This window comes from Heteronotia binoei, chromosome 15 (assembly GCF_032191835.1).
Source record: "Heteronotia binoei isolate CCM8104 ecotype False Entrance Well chromosome 15, APGP_CSIRO_Hbin_v1, whole genome shotgun sequence".
In the NCBI taxonomy this organism is placed as follows: Eukaryota; Metazoa; Chordata; class Lepidosauria; order Squamata; family Gekkonidae; genus Heteronotia; species Heteronotia binoei.
This window is the reverse complement of record NC_083237.1, coordinates 27,011,374-27,028,535: the sequence shown is the minus strand read 5'-3', so window position 1 is coordinate 27,028,535 and position 17,162 is coordinate 27,011,374. Positions and strand designations below refer to the sequence as shown.

The window sequence follows — 17,162 nt, the reverse complement described above, 5'->3', positions numbered from 1 at the left end:
CTATTACAAACATATGCTAAACATATCCACAGTAGTTTGCAACTGAGGGCTAATTTTTAAATTTCTGACAGTTATGCAACACAGTTTGTAATAAAAATCATTAGGATACTCTACATCTATGCTAAACCCATTTACCAAAGTTTTATATATGAGGCCCACGCACAATATACTTTGTAATGTTATTCTGATCCAAATCTATTACGACCAAAAAACTAAAAATATTTTAGTTGTAATGTAAAGCCATCAAGTTCCAGAAAATCTACTTTAAAACTGTGTTCTAGAAGATTTCTGACCTGTTTCCCCTAACTTTCTAAAGCAGTAGTATAACACAATGTCCAACAAAGTTGTATAGTTAATGTCATCAAAGAACACTTTGTTGTAACCCCTTTCTAAACTTATTGTAAACAAACTGGTAGCTGTTATTTACAATAGATTTACATATTAGGTCTAGTTTTCAAACATGGCACTGTATCCAAAACGTATGTTAAACTGTGGTCTTCTACAAGAACCTTTAGCAAATGTAAAAGGTTTTGTTTTAAAGATGTACAATAGGTTTCTTCAAGGACTGTTTTTAAAAACTAGCTTGGCAATATCATATCCAATTTACATCATTTGTTTAAAAGTAAAAAAGTTTGCAATCAGTACTCAGTTTCAAAATGCAGTGCATTGACATCTGAAACTCAAACAACTAAACCTACACAAGTTGCACTGTAAGCCTCATATTAAACCTATAGTAAATCTCTCACCCACCCGTGTTAAACTACTGCATAAACTTCCTTCCTTTTTTTCATACAGTGGATAAAAACAGCGGATTTTTTTCTCTTGGAGATGTTTTTGTTTTGTTTTTTAAACAGGAAATGGCTCTGAGAGAAGACAGGCTCACAGGCTTCCCCAACACACACACGTATTTTCAGGGGCGCCTCACCCACACACTCCCATTCGCTCTGGACGGGAGAAGGAACTGTTGCCGCAGGATTTGGGCAAGAGGAAAGGGGCATCAAGAGGTCTTTATGCCCACCACCGCATCCACCTCTTCTTCAGGTTGCAGTGTGTGCCACTGGGCAATGGGTCTCCGCGGATTGGCCAGCATGTCCGACCAATGGCGCAACTCGGCCCCCGTCGCATTGCATCCCACAAAAACCTTCCCGATAGCTTCATTCTTGCCCAGTTTGTCATAATCGAGGACTGTCAGAACGACCTGAACTTTCTATAAGAAAGAAGAGACCATAGGATGAATTCATTTGAACTCCAAACCCTACGGGCAGAGATCATTGGTAAAGCAATAATTGGAGTGCAGGGTTTTGTTGTGGGGGATGTGTGACAGTCCTCTGTCTACTGATTTTGCCCTCCAACATCCTCCTGATAATTCTTTTTCTTTCAGTGGTGGAGTCCAGATACAGGGCTTTTTTAGTAGCAGGAACTCCTTTGCATATTAGGCCACACACCCCTGATGTAGCCAATCCTCCAAGAGCTTACAGGGCTTTTAGTACAGGGTCTACTGTAAACTTCAAGAGGATTGGCTACATCAACAAGTGTGGCCTAATATGCAAAGGAGTTCCAGCTACAAAAAAAGCCATGTCCAGATGCATACCTGTCATGTCATAGGGACAGCGAATCACAGGAGAAAAGAACAGACAGGGAAAGGACTAAGCACTGCATCCTGCCTGTCATTTGCCACATCACATTCCACCCTCTCCTCCTCACTGCTTTGCAGTCAATCGGGTTCTGAAATCCAGCTATCGCCAAACATCTGCTTCAGCCCTTTAGAATCATATATAAGTAGTAGAGTTAATAGCTCTGTGTTGGGAAATTCCTGGAGATCTGGAGAGTGGAGTTGGGGGAGCGGGAGGGGTTAGAAAGGGTTAGGATTGCCAATCCCCAGGTGGGGGCAGGGGATCCCCTGGTTTGGAGACCCTCCCCCCGCTTCAAGATCGTCAGAAAGCAGGGGGAGGGGAGAGAAATGTCTGCTGGGAACTCTGTTATTTCCTGTGGATATTTATTTCCATAGAAAATCATGGAGAATTGATCCGCGGGTATCTGGGACTCTGGAGGGGCTGTTTTAGGGGTAGAGGCACCAAATTTTCAGTATAGCATCTAGTGCCTCTCCCCAAAGTACCCCCCAAGTTTCAAAAAGATTGGACCAGGAGGTCCAATTCTATGAGCCCCAAAAGAAGGTGCCCCTATCCTTCATCATTTCCTATGGAAGGAAGGCATTGAAAAGGTGTGCTGTCCCTTTAAATGTGATGGCCAGAACTCCCTTTGGAGTTCAATTATGTTTGTCACAGCCTTGATCTTGGCTCCACCCCCAAAGTCTCCTGACTCCACCCCCAAAGTCCCCAGATATTTCTTGAATTGGACTTGGCAACCCTAGAAAGGGTAGGGACTTCAGCTGGACACAATGCCATTGATTCCGCCTTCTGAAGCAGCCATTTTCTCCAGGGGAACTGATCTGTGTGTCACTGGGAGAGTGGTTGTAATTCCAGCCACCAGCAGAAGGTTGGCATCTCTGCATTGAAGGCTAAATGCCAGTGCCTAGCACTCAAAGCCTGTATTGTTTTGAGAGTCTGCAGTTATAAGGGATGTTTATTCTCAAGGGAGAACAGGCACATAACCCAGGACTAGCAAACTCTATAGAGTTTTGACAAGCTGACATTTTTTTTCTGTTCACAAGTTTTTAATTATGGATACAGTGACCTGTACTTTCATTTTTTAGAAGTATAAATTTCATATTGGTAATTGCACATGTTTTGAATGTGGCACCAGATTTCTGCAAAGACGAAGGAAGGAAGGAAGGAAGGAAGGAAGGAAGGAAGGAAGGAAGGAAGGAAGGAAGGAAGGAAGGAAGGAAGGAAGGAAGGAAGGAAGGAAGGAAGGAAGGAAGGAAGGAAGGAGGGAGGGAGGGAGGGAGGGAGGGAGGGAGGCTGGCTTTATGTGAAAGAAGTTTTACAGCTAAGTGAAAGGAAGTACAATAGCTCAGCGCCATGCAATAATAACTAGACAATCAGCTATTTGTATTTGGTCCAATTAAAGACAATAGCTCAACACCAGGGCTTTTTTTGAGCAGGAATGCACAGGAATGCAGTTCCGGCTGGTTTGGTATCAAGGGTGTGGCCTAATGCAAATGAGCACCTGTGTGAAACAACGGTGACATCGGGGGGGTGTGGTCTAATATGCAAATGAGTTCCTGTTGGGCTTTTTCTACCGAACCCCCCCCTGCTCAACACGATGTGCAGTAGCAAGCTGGTCAACTTAATGTGTTTTGTGACTTGAACATAAAAACTAACGTGTGAACTAACACTTCAGAAAACCCATCTTTGGGTCCCATGTACAAAGTGTTGCTTTTCAACAAAGTAAAAAATTTCTGGAGATAATTAAAATAAGCAAATTTGGGTAACTTGTTGATTTATTAGGGGGATTTGGGAAAGGGGAGAGGACTGCCTTACCTGGATTTGTTCGAAAGGCACCTCGAAACTGAAGGACTCGTTGTAATAGGGATTCAAGGTATTTTTCTTTATAGTTGTTTTCTTCTTCTTGATACGTTTCCCTCCCTGCATGAGATGGATTTTAACATAGGGGTCTGGCGAGAGCGAAAGAGGGAGATTAGAATAACGGATAATGCATCATACCGGAGAATGAGTTACAGTTGCTCTACATCTTCAAATTCCTCACTGGGGACTCGTAATTTTTCAAGCCATGTTTGAGAAAATAAATGAGAAAAACCAATTCAGGCAAGTAGCCGTGTTAGTCTGAAGCAACAAAGTCTGAGTCCAGTGGCACCTTTAAGACTGACCTGGGTAGAAAGTTTTATTCCTGGTGTAAGCTTTCGTGTGCAATACACGCTTTTTCAGATATAAGTGATTGGCATAAAGCAGGGTTCTGTGTAACCTGAACACTTGCATTGTACATTTTGAACCCCAGTCGGTCAAAATTAAAGCTATTGTCTATTTGTTCTCTTTTAAGGCCATGGTGATTGGAGAGTGAACAGACATCTAACCTGTAGAATCGGCTTTGGAGGGAGGGGGCAAGGCCCATGACTTTTTGCCCATCTGTTGCCCGTGGATGGTCTGAAGTCTCTTCTCTCCCAGTCTCCTGCCCTACCCCAATGGTCCATTCTCTCCTACTTCCTTGCCCTGTTATCATCCTTTCCCCGCCACCCCCCCAGGACCAGACGTCTGGCCAAGTCACCCAACCAACTGTTTGGGGCAGCATCATGAGGAGGACAGCTAGATGCCAGGCAGCCTCAGCTCACTCTCAGTCATCTATGGTAGAGGAAGTGGATATTGCCTCCTGGCTTTCAACATTAGCCAGATCCAAGCCACACTGGCCTTGGTGTTGCTGCAGGGTCTCATTTCAGACTCAGCCAGCAGAAGAAGGCAATGGGCGAAACTTGGGGCATCGAAACGCCTTGAACTGGCCTAATTCCCCCCACCCCCAAATAGGTGGAACAGCCCTCTGTGATTGTACCACTGCCAAATGCAGCTTGGGGATGTGTTCTTAAATACTCTGATTTCTTCACTCCATGCAACACCTGCCCGTAGCCCTGAGAAACATGAACTTAGCAATTAATAGAGGAAGGGATAACAGAGGAGACCATGTAAGATCAAATTGTCCGGTTTTAGGGAGAGATCGTGTCTTGGAAGCAGAGCATCTGCTTCACGTGCTGATGGGTACAGGATCAGTCCCTAGCATGTCCAGTTAAAAGGACCAGATGGCAGATGCTGTGAAAGACCTCAGCTTGAGGCCCTGCCAGTCTGGAACTCCTTTGCATATTAGGCCACACACTGATGTAGCCAATCCTCCAGGAGCTTACAATAAGCCCTGTACAAAGAGCCCTGTAAGCTCTTGGAGGATTGGCTACATCAGGGGGTGTGGCCTAATATGCAAAGGAATTCCTGCTACAAAAAAAAGCCCTGCATATAAGGCAAATTCCTGCAGCTTTTGGCTTACTTTTCCCATCTATAACACAAAGAGGTGCTCTTACCTGACAGCCCACCCACATCCATCTTTTTGAGATTTTTGGCTTCCAGCACGATGACCGTCAGTTTCCCGGCCGTGGGAACATACCGCAGTGAAAAGCAAACATCTCCCAGCTTCTCGTGCTGTGGGAAGAAAAGGAGGGCCAATGCAGAGCTGGGACTTCAGGGTCATCAGAAAGCAAGGCGGGGGAGGGAAATGTCTGCTGGGCACTCCATTGTTCCCTATGGAGACTGATTCCCATAGAGTATAATGGAGAATTGATCTTTGGGTATCTGGGACTCTTGGGGGGGGCTGTTTTTTGAGGCAGAGGCATCAAATTTGCAGCACAGCATCCGGTGCCTCTCCTCAAACACCACCACCACAGTTTCAAAAAGATTGAGTCCAATACTATGTCCCCCAAAAGAAGGTGCCCCTATCCTTCATTATCTACAATGAAGGGAAGGCATTTAAAAGGTGTGCAGTCCCTTTAAATGTGATGGCCAGAACTCCCATTGGAGTTCCATTATGCTTGTCACAACCTTGCTCCTGGCTCCACCCCCAGGCTCTCCTGGCTCCACCCCCAAAGTCTCCTGGCTCCACTCCCAAAGTCCCCAGGTATTTCTTGAATTGAACCTGGCAACCCTAGCAACGATTGCCATAGAATCATAGAGTTGGAAGGAGGGCCATACTGGCCATCTAGTCCAACCCCTGCTCAATGCACATGATGACGTGGCAGTCACTGCACTGATGAGGTCCTTCTCAGGCAGTGTAACTTACTATGAGAACTGGGGTCTTTTGTATGTCACCTTAGCCCTGAGAGCCCCATTGTTCTAAAAGTGGTTCTCATGCATTTGGGATAACAGTTAAACAATTCAGTAGCATGGGACACTGGGCTGACTGCATGAGTTCTGCCTATGGAACAAGCACCCCTCCTCTCAGCAAGGTGTGAGTTTCAGGATCAAGATCCTCTTGACTGGCTCTACCCCACCAATGTAAACTTCTGTGTTACCTCTCCTCAAAATGCTGATGGAAACTATAGGGTTTCTGATTTATGGAAACCCGACAGGCAAGAGACTAACAGAGTTGGTTTGCCATTGACTTTCCTCTGCACACCCACCTTGGCATTCTCCCATCCATCACTAACCAGGACTGGCCCTGTTTTAGCTTATGATATCTAACAAGATCAGACTAGCTGGGGCCATCCAGGTCAGGGCAGTAGCCATTAGCACACATTATGATTCTCTGATAGGGCAAAGAAGATATTGAATTTATCCCCCACCCTTCACTCGGAGTCTCAGAGAGGCTTACAATCTCCTTTCCCTTCCCCACCCCACAACAGACACTCTGTGAGGCAGGTGAAGCTAAGAGAGCTCTGACAGAAACTGCTCTTGAGAGAACAGCGCTGAGAGAACTGCGACTAACCCAGCTAGTTGCATGAGGAGGAGTGGGGATTGAATCCATTTCTCCCAGATTAGAGTCCACGCTCTTAGCTATTGCACCAAACTGGCTTTGAACAGCGGCTCCACATGATGTTTCTAGTCAGGAAATTGCAATGGGGCAGGGAGGCTAAAGCTCTCCTCTCCTCATATTCCACAGGCCTGACCCAAACTGGGCCCATGCACTATTGGCTGGCCCTGTGGACTTCATAACATGTGAATGGTTAGAAAGCACCAGCCCTTCCCTAGATAGTCCAGCATCTCATCTGCCTCCACCTCATGAAAGAGGGTTCTGTACTGGTCACCTACCTCTTCTTTCTCTGCCGACTGCAAGTCCCGCCATTCCTCAATCACGTGTGCCAAATCCACGGTGTTCATAGGGATGCGGATCTCACCGATGGCATCATGTTTGGAGAAGCGGTCAAAGTCATAGACGGCCATGACGAGAGTCTTGCCCCCCAGTTCTGAATAAGGAACCTAAGTGAAACACACAGTGGGTTAAATCAACTGTCAGGCAACAGTGCAGGTGCGGGACACAAGGGTCATCCTGAGAGGGTGGGGAGAGGTCAGCACTAAGAAGTGAGGGTGGAAGAAAATGGGTAACCTCCAGGAAGAAGAGGAGGAGACTGGATTTATACCCTGCTCTTCACTACCCAAAGGAGTCTCAGAATGGCTTACAATCTCCTTTCCCTTCCCTTCCCTTCCCCTCCCCTCCCCTCAACAAGCACCCTGTGAGGCACGTAGGGATGAGAGAGCTCTCCCAGAACTGCTCTTGAGCAGCTCTGAGAGAACTTATGGCTGACCCAAGGTCACTCCAGCAGCTGCATGTGGAGGAGTGGGAAATCCCAGTGGGGAAACCCAGTACTCCCAGATAAGAGTTCGTGCATTTAACCACTACACCAAACTGGTGACAATGAAAGTAGGCAGCAATGGAAGAAGAGACTGATGGGACATTACCTTAAAAGTGAATGACTCATTGAATGTGGGGTTGAGGGTTTTGCGATGAACTTTGGTTTCAAATTTCTTCTTCTTCTCTGGTAGCAGGAAGACTTTGACGTAAGGGTCCGAGGTGCCCCCAATGTCCAATGCTGGGAGGTCAGCAGCTTGTAAGATGCCCACCACCAGCTGAGAAAAGGGTAAAAGGGAAAACCATGAACAACATTCAAGGGTGGAAGGCCCATTCTTCAAGGTGGAGCACCTGCCTTGTGTTGGGAACTCCCTCTGGCATCTCCAGTTTGAAAAGCAGAAATTTTTTCCCCCACCCCAGTAGATTTTAATGAACGGACTGCAAAGAGCTGTGATTTGAAAGGAGATCCCAGCCAGGAGAGATCACCGGAGTGAACACAGGGCTATTTACCTGCCAGGGTATTATGGGGCCACCAAACATCCCCCTCCCAAGCTGCTTTTAGCCCAGCTGGGGAAATCACAGCCCCTGTGATAACATTTTTTTAAAAGAAAAAGGGTAAAATATTTATGGAAGTAATAAATTGTACAATTCTTCCCTTAGAAGATACAAGAAATGACCGTCCTCTGCATCAGCCTCCAAGTAGACATGACTGACCCAGATGAGGCAATTTCATAGTCCAAAATATTTTATTGTTTATTTATGTTATTTATAGTTGGCCTTTCTCACAGAGACAGACACACACACACACACACACACACATACTATCTTGGTAAGAAAGGTCAACTAGAGAGAGTGTGTGTTAAATATTGAGCACATTTAAGACATACATTTTTTAAAATGAGGTTTTAATGTTTTAAATGTTTTACAGTGCCTTCCTAAACAAAGCCACCTGTTTCCAAGGGGCATTGACTTCAGTGGGCTTGGATGGGAATAACGCTGCCTAAGACGATAGTCACTGCCTTGGGAACCATATTTGAATGGAAAGGCAGCATAGAAATGTTTTACCTAAAAACAATATACACCGAGTGAGAGAGAGAGAACAATATTACTTGCAATTTGTCACTAATTATTTTTTTTGCCCTTCTTCAATGCTCTAAGCAGACTTTTGGCTTACTTTTAAACATTTTTTTTGTACCCAATGTAAGTTATCCAGTTAAATGTTATTTGGCATATTTTGGGGGGAACTGTGGCTTTGTGATTGCTACAGAGACCAGCCAATCACCACTTTGCATGGCCTGGGGGGGAGGGGAGGGGAGGGGAGGACAGGGCAGGTAGGTCATGAGGGCCATATGGGCTCACCAAGCAGCATTCTGCCCCAGGGCCTGGCCAAACACTACTTTAAAGGGCCAGAGGAGGAAGGGAGAGGAGGGGTAGGCAGCTTTATAATTGTCACACAGGCTGGCCAATCAGTATGCTGCACAATCATCTTCTGGTGGTAACAGTTTGCTCTTGACCTCAATTCAGTTTGCAAACTTGTCTGCCTGCCCAAAAAATGAAGAGTGCAGCCTCACTGCATACATCTATCTATCTCCACTATGCTAGAAGAGCAGTAGTCAGGCTCATCTGCTCCAATTTGGGATGGTGAGTGAACCTCTGGTCAGTTCACCTGGGTGCTTTGGAAGTCATAGTCAAGCGAGTACTGAAGTTTCCCCAGTTTCTCCTGAGGCTTTTCTTCCTTGGGCTCTTGCAGCAGAGATGGGTCCAAATCTTCTATCTCAGGCTGGACCTTTAAAGGAAGGCAGAAAGTATTCAGAAGAGCCAATAGGGAAACATGAAGACCAAAGACAGACAAGGTACATATCTCCTGTCTTTCTCAACATATCACTTGAAGCTCAGATGTATGCCCCCCTTTCGCTGGAGTCTTTGAAACTGTACAGCTAGAGTAGGTATTATGGGGCAGAGAAGCACACCCAGAGATAGTCCTCCATTCACAGAAATAGCTGGTCTCTCCAAAACCATAGCTGGAATGTTTTTGTTATCTTGTACACCCCCTGAGCTTCCGACCAACAAAGCAGAATCTGGCAGGAGGATGTAACTCAGTTGCCAGATCCTAAACATAACTGACTGTTCGTTTCCCCCTACCAATGGCAAGGACATGCCAAAAGCTAATGGGAAAGTCACTTGGCTTGACAGAATGGCCAAGCTGCCTGGAACGCCAACCCCTCCAGCTGTTCTGCTTTCTGCAGCAGCGCCAGCACTGAGCATTTTGCGAATTTTGGGTAGTTACGGCAACAGAAAGTTTTGCACACCCTTCATTCAAGGAGGATGCACAAAAAATATATGCATGCGAGTTTGTCCTTAATCTTTCCCTGTCAATTCACAGTCCGGCGCAGGTGTCTGCTTTGTCCACCCACACTTGGCAAACGGCCATGCCTGCCCTAGCTCCTTCCTGAAGGGTAGCTGCGCAGATGTACTGTGGCTTAAAAAAAAATAGGAGTCCAGATTCACCTTAAAAAACAATGCTTATTCCAGAACAAAATTTGAGTCCAGTAGCACCTTTAAGACCAATAAAGTTTAATTCTGGATATAAGTTTTCCTGTGCATGCAATTATGTGCATGCACATGAAAGCTTATACCCAGCATTAAACTGTGTTGGTCTTAAAGATGCTACTGGGCTCAAACTTTGTTCTGCTGCTTCAGACCAACACAGCTGCCCCCACCTGACTCTATCAATGCTTCTTTCAGGATGAGCTTCTTTCTGTGAGACAGAGCTCCCTTCTCCAGACACATTTACGTGGTTGAGCTCCTGCCTGCTTGTCCTTCCCCTCTCACCCTTTACTGTCTCCTGAGGTTCCACCCATCCTTCCCCAAGGTCAAGATCCCAAGGTCAGAAGCCAGCTGCTCTGGGCCGATTAGACACCTAGCTGCTTCGGCTAATTACGGCTCATCCCGTCCAGCCCCACAAGCGAACAAGATTGCCAAGGCTGGAAAAAACGTCAGGACTGGCATTCTCCTAGACATTCCTTGTCGACTCTGTTTTTCAGCACAAGGGTGACTTGATTCTGGCACAAGTCAGGGCTGCTGAATGGGAGGAGCCTGTCCCCCTTTATGCAGGAGGTGTTACGTGTTCTCTCATCCCTGGGGGGTGCCCCCAGTTTCTCCTCTTTCTATCCTTGCAAGAATACTGTGTAGCAGGCTAGGCTGAGAGACTAATCGGCCCAAGGGGGCCAAGTCAGCTTCAGGGCTGAGCGGGGATTTAAACCTGGATCATCTCACTTCCTGGGGGTGCTGCTCTAACCACTTCACACCCCTGTCTTGAGCATTTAAGACAGAGACTGCTGGCAAATTCCAGAGCCCATCTATGCCACAAGGTTCTGCTGTTTACAGAGCAGATTTCTCTTTCTTTTGTAACTGATTTTACAGAATTAACTTAAGGAATAGGCTGCTACAGGACGCAGGGAGAGCTTACAGACGTCATTACATGACCTTCCTGGAGAAATGCATTGCTTCTGCCTGGCAATGGGGATTTCAGGATTGAAGCAACCTTGGTCTATCAGTGGCTATGAGCCAGGGTGGACTCTCAGTATCCAGTGTACTTCTGGATACTCATTTCTTGGATGGGGGACAGCAAAGGGGAGGCTTTGGACTGCCCACCCTCCTTCTGGGCATCCCAGAAACTACAGAAAGGTGCAGATGACCACTACAGGAAACTCCTGAGTACTGCACGACTGGTGGCCACTACAGGAGACTCTTCCTGTGGGGCTTCTTGTAGGGTCTTCCCTACAATGAGGACTTCAGGGTTGAAGCAACCTTGGTCTATCAGTGACTATGAGCCAGGGTGGACTCTCAGTATTCAGAGGCAGTGTACTTCTGGATACTCATTTCTTGGAGGAGGGACAGCAAGGGGGAGGCTTTGGCTTGCCTGCTCTCCTTCTGGGCATCCCAGAAACTACAGAAAGGTACAGATGACCACTACAGGAAACTCCTGAGCACTGCACAACTGGTGGCCACTACAGGAGACTCTTCCTGTGGGGCTTCTTGTAGGGTCTTCCTTCCAAGGGAAATGTTTGCACTGGATCTGTTGTGAGAACCACCAGTGTCTCACCTTATCGATGTAGCTCTTGCCCAGCTCCTTCACCTCCTTCATGTTGATCTGGGCCTTCACTTTGTCTTTGCCTTTCTTCCCTTTCTTCTTTTTGCCGCAGCATTTCTTACAGGCGCAGAAGCAGCAGCAGAGGAGGAGGAGAGCAGCCACGATGAGGATGGAGGCCAAAGCCCAGGGCGGGACTGAAGCAGAGCACAACAGTTAGGGGAGGGGAGAGGAGAGGCAGCTGAGTCTGGGGTGGAACAACACTTGTTTAACGCTCTGGGCAGGAGCTGGGCTGCTGAGGCAGAGACTTTTGCCTCGGGCTGCCCAAAAACACATGCAGTATTCATTTTTGCCCCACTTCCACATTCTCTGGGCAAACACTTGACATTTCAAGAATGTCATTTTTCAAACTCCTGGCATTTTAATTTATGTATTCTGTCCCCTCTCTCTTGCCAGGAGGAACTTGTTTGCATATTAGGCCACACCCCTGACATCACCATTGTTTCACACAGGGCTTTTTTGTAGAATAAGCCCAGCAGGGATTTGTTTGCATATTAGGCCACACGCCTGGCATCACCATTGTTTCACACAGGGTGTGGCCTAATATGCAAATGAGCTCCTGCTGGCCTTTTTTCTTTTAAAAGCTCAGCAGGATCTCATTTGCATATTAGACCACACCCCTGGTGCTAAGTCAGCCGGAAATGCATTCCTGTGCATTCCTGCTTTTTTTAAAAAAAGCCCTGCCCCTTGCAATGCCTATTTATTTGCTAAGGGGGAGACACCTGCCCTCCAAACACCAGGTTGTGTTGAATGACTTGGCTGCAGATGACTCTATTCCTAATGCACCATTTGGGTTGAATAAGGTTCCTGTATTCGAGCAGAGTTTCAAAGATAAGAGGACTGGAAAGTTTTTTTTTAAGCAAGCGAGGTGAGATTTCAGTAGTGCATTGTTTGTGCTTGAAGGGGATTTTGGAAGACCCATAGTCCTCTCTGCATGAAAACAAGGAACACGTGCCACGAAATGCTAACTTAAGCAACCCAATGACTGAAGCCAACTGTGTGCTCCTGCTCAATATTGGATTGGGCCCCCACCCAGCGTCTGGACCGGAGAAAGCCCGGCTCTACCTACTTGGCAGCTTGCCCAGTTTGTTCATGAATTTGTCCTTCATGTCTGAAAAGACGTTCTCTTTGCTGGGCATCTCAGTGGCATTGAGGGACGACTCCTGCTGGGGCTGTGTCACCTCCGGAGCCACCATGGCTGACCTCCGGGCCTCATTCATTGTTCAGCCTGCAGGTTGAGAGAGAAAGATAAATTGGTTGCCTCTTTCCAATTAGAGCTATGAGTGCAAGTGGTTCTAATCCATTAAAACTGTAATCAATAATTTTCAAAAAGCATTCCAATTTAATGGCAAAATTCACTAGGATGGAACTCCTTCCCTAAACATGTTATGCCCCCCCCCCAAGCAAGGCTTATAGCAGGGCCTCCAAGAGGAGGGTGACAGGGACAAAACTCCCCCAGCCTAGGAGGAGCCAGGGAGGGGGGCAGCAGGAGCCAAGTGCCTCCTCCTCCTCTTTCACTGATCTGTAGGATTGTAGCCTGTGGCTTCAAGGGAGGGGAGGGCTTTCAGAAGCAACCCCACAACCTGCGACTGTAGAGCTAAATGTATGGAATGACAATATGGCTGATTAAGTCAGTACATCTGAGCTAGGGTTGCCAGGTCTGACTCAAGAAATATCTGGGGACTTTGGGGGTGGAGCCAGGAGCAAGGGTGTGACAAGCATGATTGAACTCCAAAGGGGGTTCTGGCCATCACATTAAAAGGGACCGTGAACACCTTTTAAATGCCTCCCCTCCATTTGGAAATAATAGACAGAGGTACCTTCTTTTGGGACCCATTGAATTGGACCTCATGGTCCAATCTTTTTGAAACTTCGGGGGTGTTTTGAGGAGAGGCACTGGTTGCTATGCTGAAAATTTGGTGCCTCTACCTAAAAAAACAGTCCCCCAGAGCCTCAGATACCCAAGGATCAATTCACTATTATATCCTATGGGAAATGGTCTCCATACAGTATAGTAGAGTGCCCAGCAGACATTTTCCTCCCGCCCCATTTTCTGATGACCCTGAAGCAGGGGGAGGGCCACCAAATCAGGAGATCCCCTGCCCCCACCTGGGGCTTGTGTAACCCAAACAGAGAATCACGGTTGAGAGCGACAACCCTAATCGGAGTGGGAGGGAGGGGACACTAGCTGGGCTTGCCAGCTCTGAGTTGGGAAATACTTGGAGATTTGAGAGTGGAGTCTGGGAAGGGTGGGGTTTAGGGAGGAGAAGGACTTCAGCATCCTATAATGCCATAGAGTCCCCCACACACACACACCAAAGCAGCCATTTTCGCCAGGGAACCGATCTTGATTATCTTGGCATGCATTCCGAGTTGTCGTATCATTAAAGTACAGAAGAAACTTGTCCTGCAGCTGGAATGTGAAAAGCGACTGGTTTCCAAGCCCATTTATTCTTCTTGGAGGTTTGTGTAGTTTTGGGGACCAGGTTACCCAACTTCCCTTTGCCATCCACCCTCATATTAGGGTTGCCAGCACTACGTTGGGAAATCACTGGAGATCTGAGGGGCGGTGCCTGAGGGAGGTGGGGTTTGGGGAGGGGAGGGGCTTCCATGGGGTAGAATGCCACAGAGTCCACCTTTTTAGTGGCTATTTTCACCAGGGGACCTGATCTCTGTTGCAATCCAAGGAGATCTCCAGCCACCACCTGGAGGTTGGCAAACCTACATAGACTGCACTTAATTTCCCTCATTTGTGCTGGTTGCTCAAGTGAATTAGAAGAAGAAGATATTGAATTTATATCCCGCCCTCCACTCTGAAGAGTCTCAGAGTGGCTCACAATCTCCTTTACCTTCCTCCCCCACAACAGACACCCTGTGAGGTGAGCGGGGCTGGAGAGGGCTCTCCCAGCAGCTGCCCTTTCAAGGACAACCTCTGCCAGAGCTATGGCTGACTCAAGGCCATTCCAGCAGGTGCAAGTGGAGGAGTGGGGAATCAAACCCGGTTCTCCCAGATAAGAATCCACACACTTAACCACTACACCAAACTGGCTCTCCAGTCAAGCAGTTGCCAAGAAATAAGCAGAGTGCCTTCATTAGGACCAATGAAAACACCACAAAATGAAGAGGGCAAGCTCTTCATCAGGCTGGCTGTTAAGCAAAACAAACAACCCCAGAAACAAAAAGGAAGGGGAACCAGGGCTTTTTTTTTTGTAGGAAAAGCCCAGCAGGAACTCATTCTGACCCAACCCAAACTGCATTCCTGTGCATTCCTGCTCAAAAAAAAAAAAAAAAAAAGCCCTGAGAGGAACCAATGGGAAAACTCTGTTCTGTGGTTTGACACAGTCTTGAAATAGAGTGGAGAAACTGCAATCCTTAGAGCGTACACTAAAAGGTCCTACTGATGTCATTGGAACTTCCTCACTAGGACTTAAGAAGATAAGAGAAGCCATGTTGGATCAGACCAGTGGCCCATCCAGTCCAACCCAGGTGTCATCAGGAGGTCCACCAGTGGGGCCAGAACTCCAGAAGCCCTCACACTGTTGGCTCTCAGGCTCCAAAAATACTGAGCATCACTGCCCCAGATATAGTGTTCCATCTATACCTTGTGGCTAATGGCCACTAATGAACCACTGCTCCATATGCTTATCCAATTCCCTCTTGAAGCTGTCTATGCTTGTAGCCACCCCCACTTCCTGCTGCAGAGAATTCCACGCATTAATTACTGTTTGGCTAAAGAAGTACTTCTTTTTAAACTGTTCTAAGCCTACTGCTCATTAATTTCATGGAGTTCCCATGAGTTCTTGTATTATGAGAAAGGGGGGGAAGCACTTCTTTCTCTACCTGTCTATCATGTGCATAATTTTGTAAACCTCTCTCTATCCCATGCATGATTTTGGAAATCTCCATTATCATTTCTCCAAGCTACCAAGCCCTAACCATCTATGATTAATTCTATAAATTCCAGCTCTATGATTCTCTCTGTATTTAGGGTTGCATCCTGTGAGACCGCATTTTCAGCAGGGAGATCTCACTGTATCACAGTACACTGAAAGCACACAAGCCAACAACAGTTTGGATCTGCCTCTGGGGTTTAATTGGCCCAGCCAAGTCCTTGATAGGAAAAGGAAAGAGGAAAGATGGTGCTTGTCCTATTAGCAAAGCTGGAAGTTAACTTTAGGGGGTCTCTCGGGGATAGAGTCAAACTGGGTCCAGCTTCTCTACCTTAATGGGACTTCGGCCACCTAAGAAGTAGGGATGGGACTTTGCTGCTGGTAGGTTGGATGCACTCTAGCACAGGGGTGGCCAATGGTATCTCTCTAGATGTTTTTTTGCCTACAACTCCCATCAGCCCCAGCCAGCATGGCCAATGGCTAGGGCTGATGGGAGCTGTAGGCAAAAAACATCTGGAGATCTACCATTGGCCACCCCTGCTCTAGCGGGTAAGAGGCAGAGCTGTAAGGCAGCTGGGATTGGTCTTTTCCAAGGCATCCCTGTCCCTGAAGAGCCATGGGTGCAAATGGAGATCTACTTTGCACTATCTGGCTGAACATAATTAGCACATTGTTTGGGAAAGTGTAATGACCGGGGAAGGCAATGGCAATGGCAAACCACCCTGTGAAAACGTTGTGAAAGCAGCGTCACCCCAGAATCGGAAACGACTGGTGCTTGCACAGGGGACCTTTCCTTTCCTTTCCTTTCCTTTCCTTTCCTTTCCTTTCCTTTCCTTTCCTTTCCTTTCCTTTCCTTTCCTTTCCTTTCCTTTCCTTTCCTTTCCTTTCCTTTCCTTTCCTTTCCTTTCCTTTCCTTGCATTTGGCTGTTCAAAGTTTATTGCCAAGTGAAGAATGTGTTTCCTCTCTTTTGATACTGCTTTCCCCACAAGCTATTCTTAGGCCATGGCAACAGTCAGTCCTGTGATGTGTTTCCATGCAATGTCTGAGGCAGGATGGGGCAGAGGGAATCTTTGTTTGGGGAGGGCCTGCTGATTGCTCGTGCTGCCCCCTGCCTTTCAAACTCACCTTGGCCATGAAGTCCTGTCTCTTTTCATCTTCATTGCAGCGAAGCCTAACAATGCAATCCTAAACAGAGTTACATGCTTCTAAGTCCACCAAAGTCAGTGAGTTTAGAAGGGTGTAACTTCATCTGCACTTTGGTATAACTAACTGCAGCTGTACTAACTCCCTAGCAGGGGAGGTTGTGATGGCCACAAACATGCACGGCTTCAAAAGGGGATTGGACAAATTCATAGAAAATAGGTCCATCAGTGGCTACTAGCCATGGTGACTAAAGAGAACCTCCATGTTCAGAGTACCCATACCAGGAGGCAACATCAGGGAAGGCCACAGCCTCTATGCCCTGTCATTGGCCCTCCAGAGTAACCACTGTGTGAGGCAGGATGCTGGTTTAGATGGACCACTGATTTGAACCAGCAGGATCGCTCTTATGTTCTTAACCCACCCAAGTCTTTGTGATTACTGTGAAGAAGATTAAGATGATGATGATTTATACCCATCCCATACCCTGAGTCTCAGAGTGGCTTACAATCTCCTTTACCTTCCCTCCCCCCACAACAGACACCCTGTGAGGTAGGTGGGGCTGAGAGAGCTCTTACAGCAGCTGCCCTCGCAGGAAAACTCTGCAAGAGCTATGGCTGACCCAAGGCCATTCCAGCACCTGCAAATGGAGGAGTCGGAAATCAAACCTGGTTCTCCCAGATAAGAGTCCACCCACTTAACCACTACACCAAAGAAATTATAATGTGAAGCAGGCAAGGCT

General features: G+C 47.0%; 1 protein-coding gene across 1 annotated transcript; it reads right to left on the bottom strand.

The window, feature by feature from the left end:
• Positions 1-208: 208 nt before the first annotated feature.
• SYT5 (synaptotagmin 5) lies at positions 209-12,613 on the bottom strand. Its single transcript, XM_060256241.1, has 8 exons — positions 12,459-12,613; positions 11,345-11,526; positions 8,906-9,025; positions 7,350-7,517; positions 6,702-6,869; positions 4,982-5,099; positions 3,444-3,577; positions 209-1,207 (listed from the first exon to the last, which is right to left on the bottom strand). The coding sequence occupies exons 1-8, from the start codon at positions 12,607-12,609 to the stop codon at positions 998-1,000; spliced, it is 1,251 nt and encodes a 416-aa protein (XP_060112224.1). The 5' UTR covers positions 12,610-12,613; the 3' UTR covers positions 209-997.
• Between the last annotated feature and the right edge of the window lie 4,549 nt (positions 12,614-17,162).

What these genes read in the sequence shown, in the direction of transcription:
- SYT5 (XM_060256241.1), bottom strand. Translation starts at nt 12,609, where the DNA reads ATGAATGAGGCCCGGAGGTCAGCCATGGTGGCTCCGGAGGTGACACAG. An exon ending in GCAAGAGCTACATCGATAAG is followed by an intron (nt 9,026 to 11,344) that starts GTGAGACACTGG and finishes CTTCCTTTAAAG; the next exon opens with GTCCAGCCTGAGATAGAAGA. An exon ending in GGATGTGGGTGGGCTGTCAG is followed by an intron (nt 3,578 to 4,981) that starts GTAAGAGCACCT and finishes CGCTCTCGCCAG; the next exon opens with ACCCCTATGTTAAAATCCAT.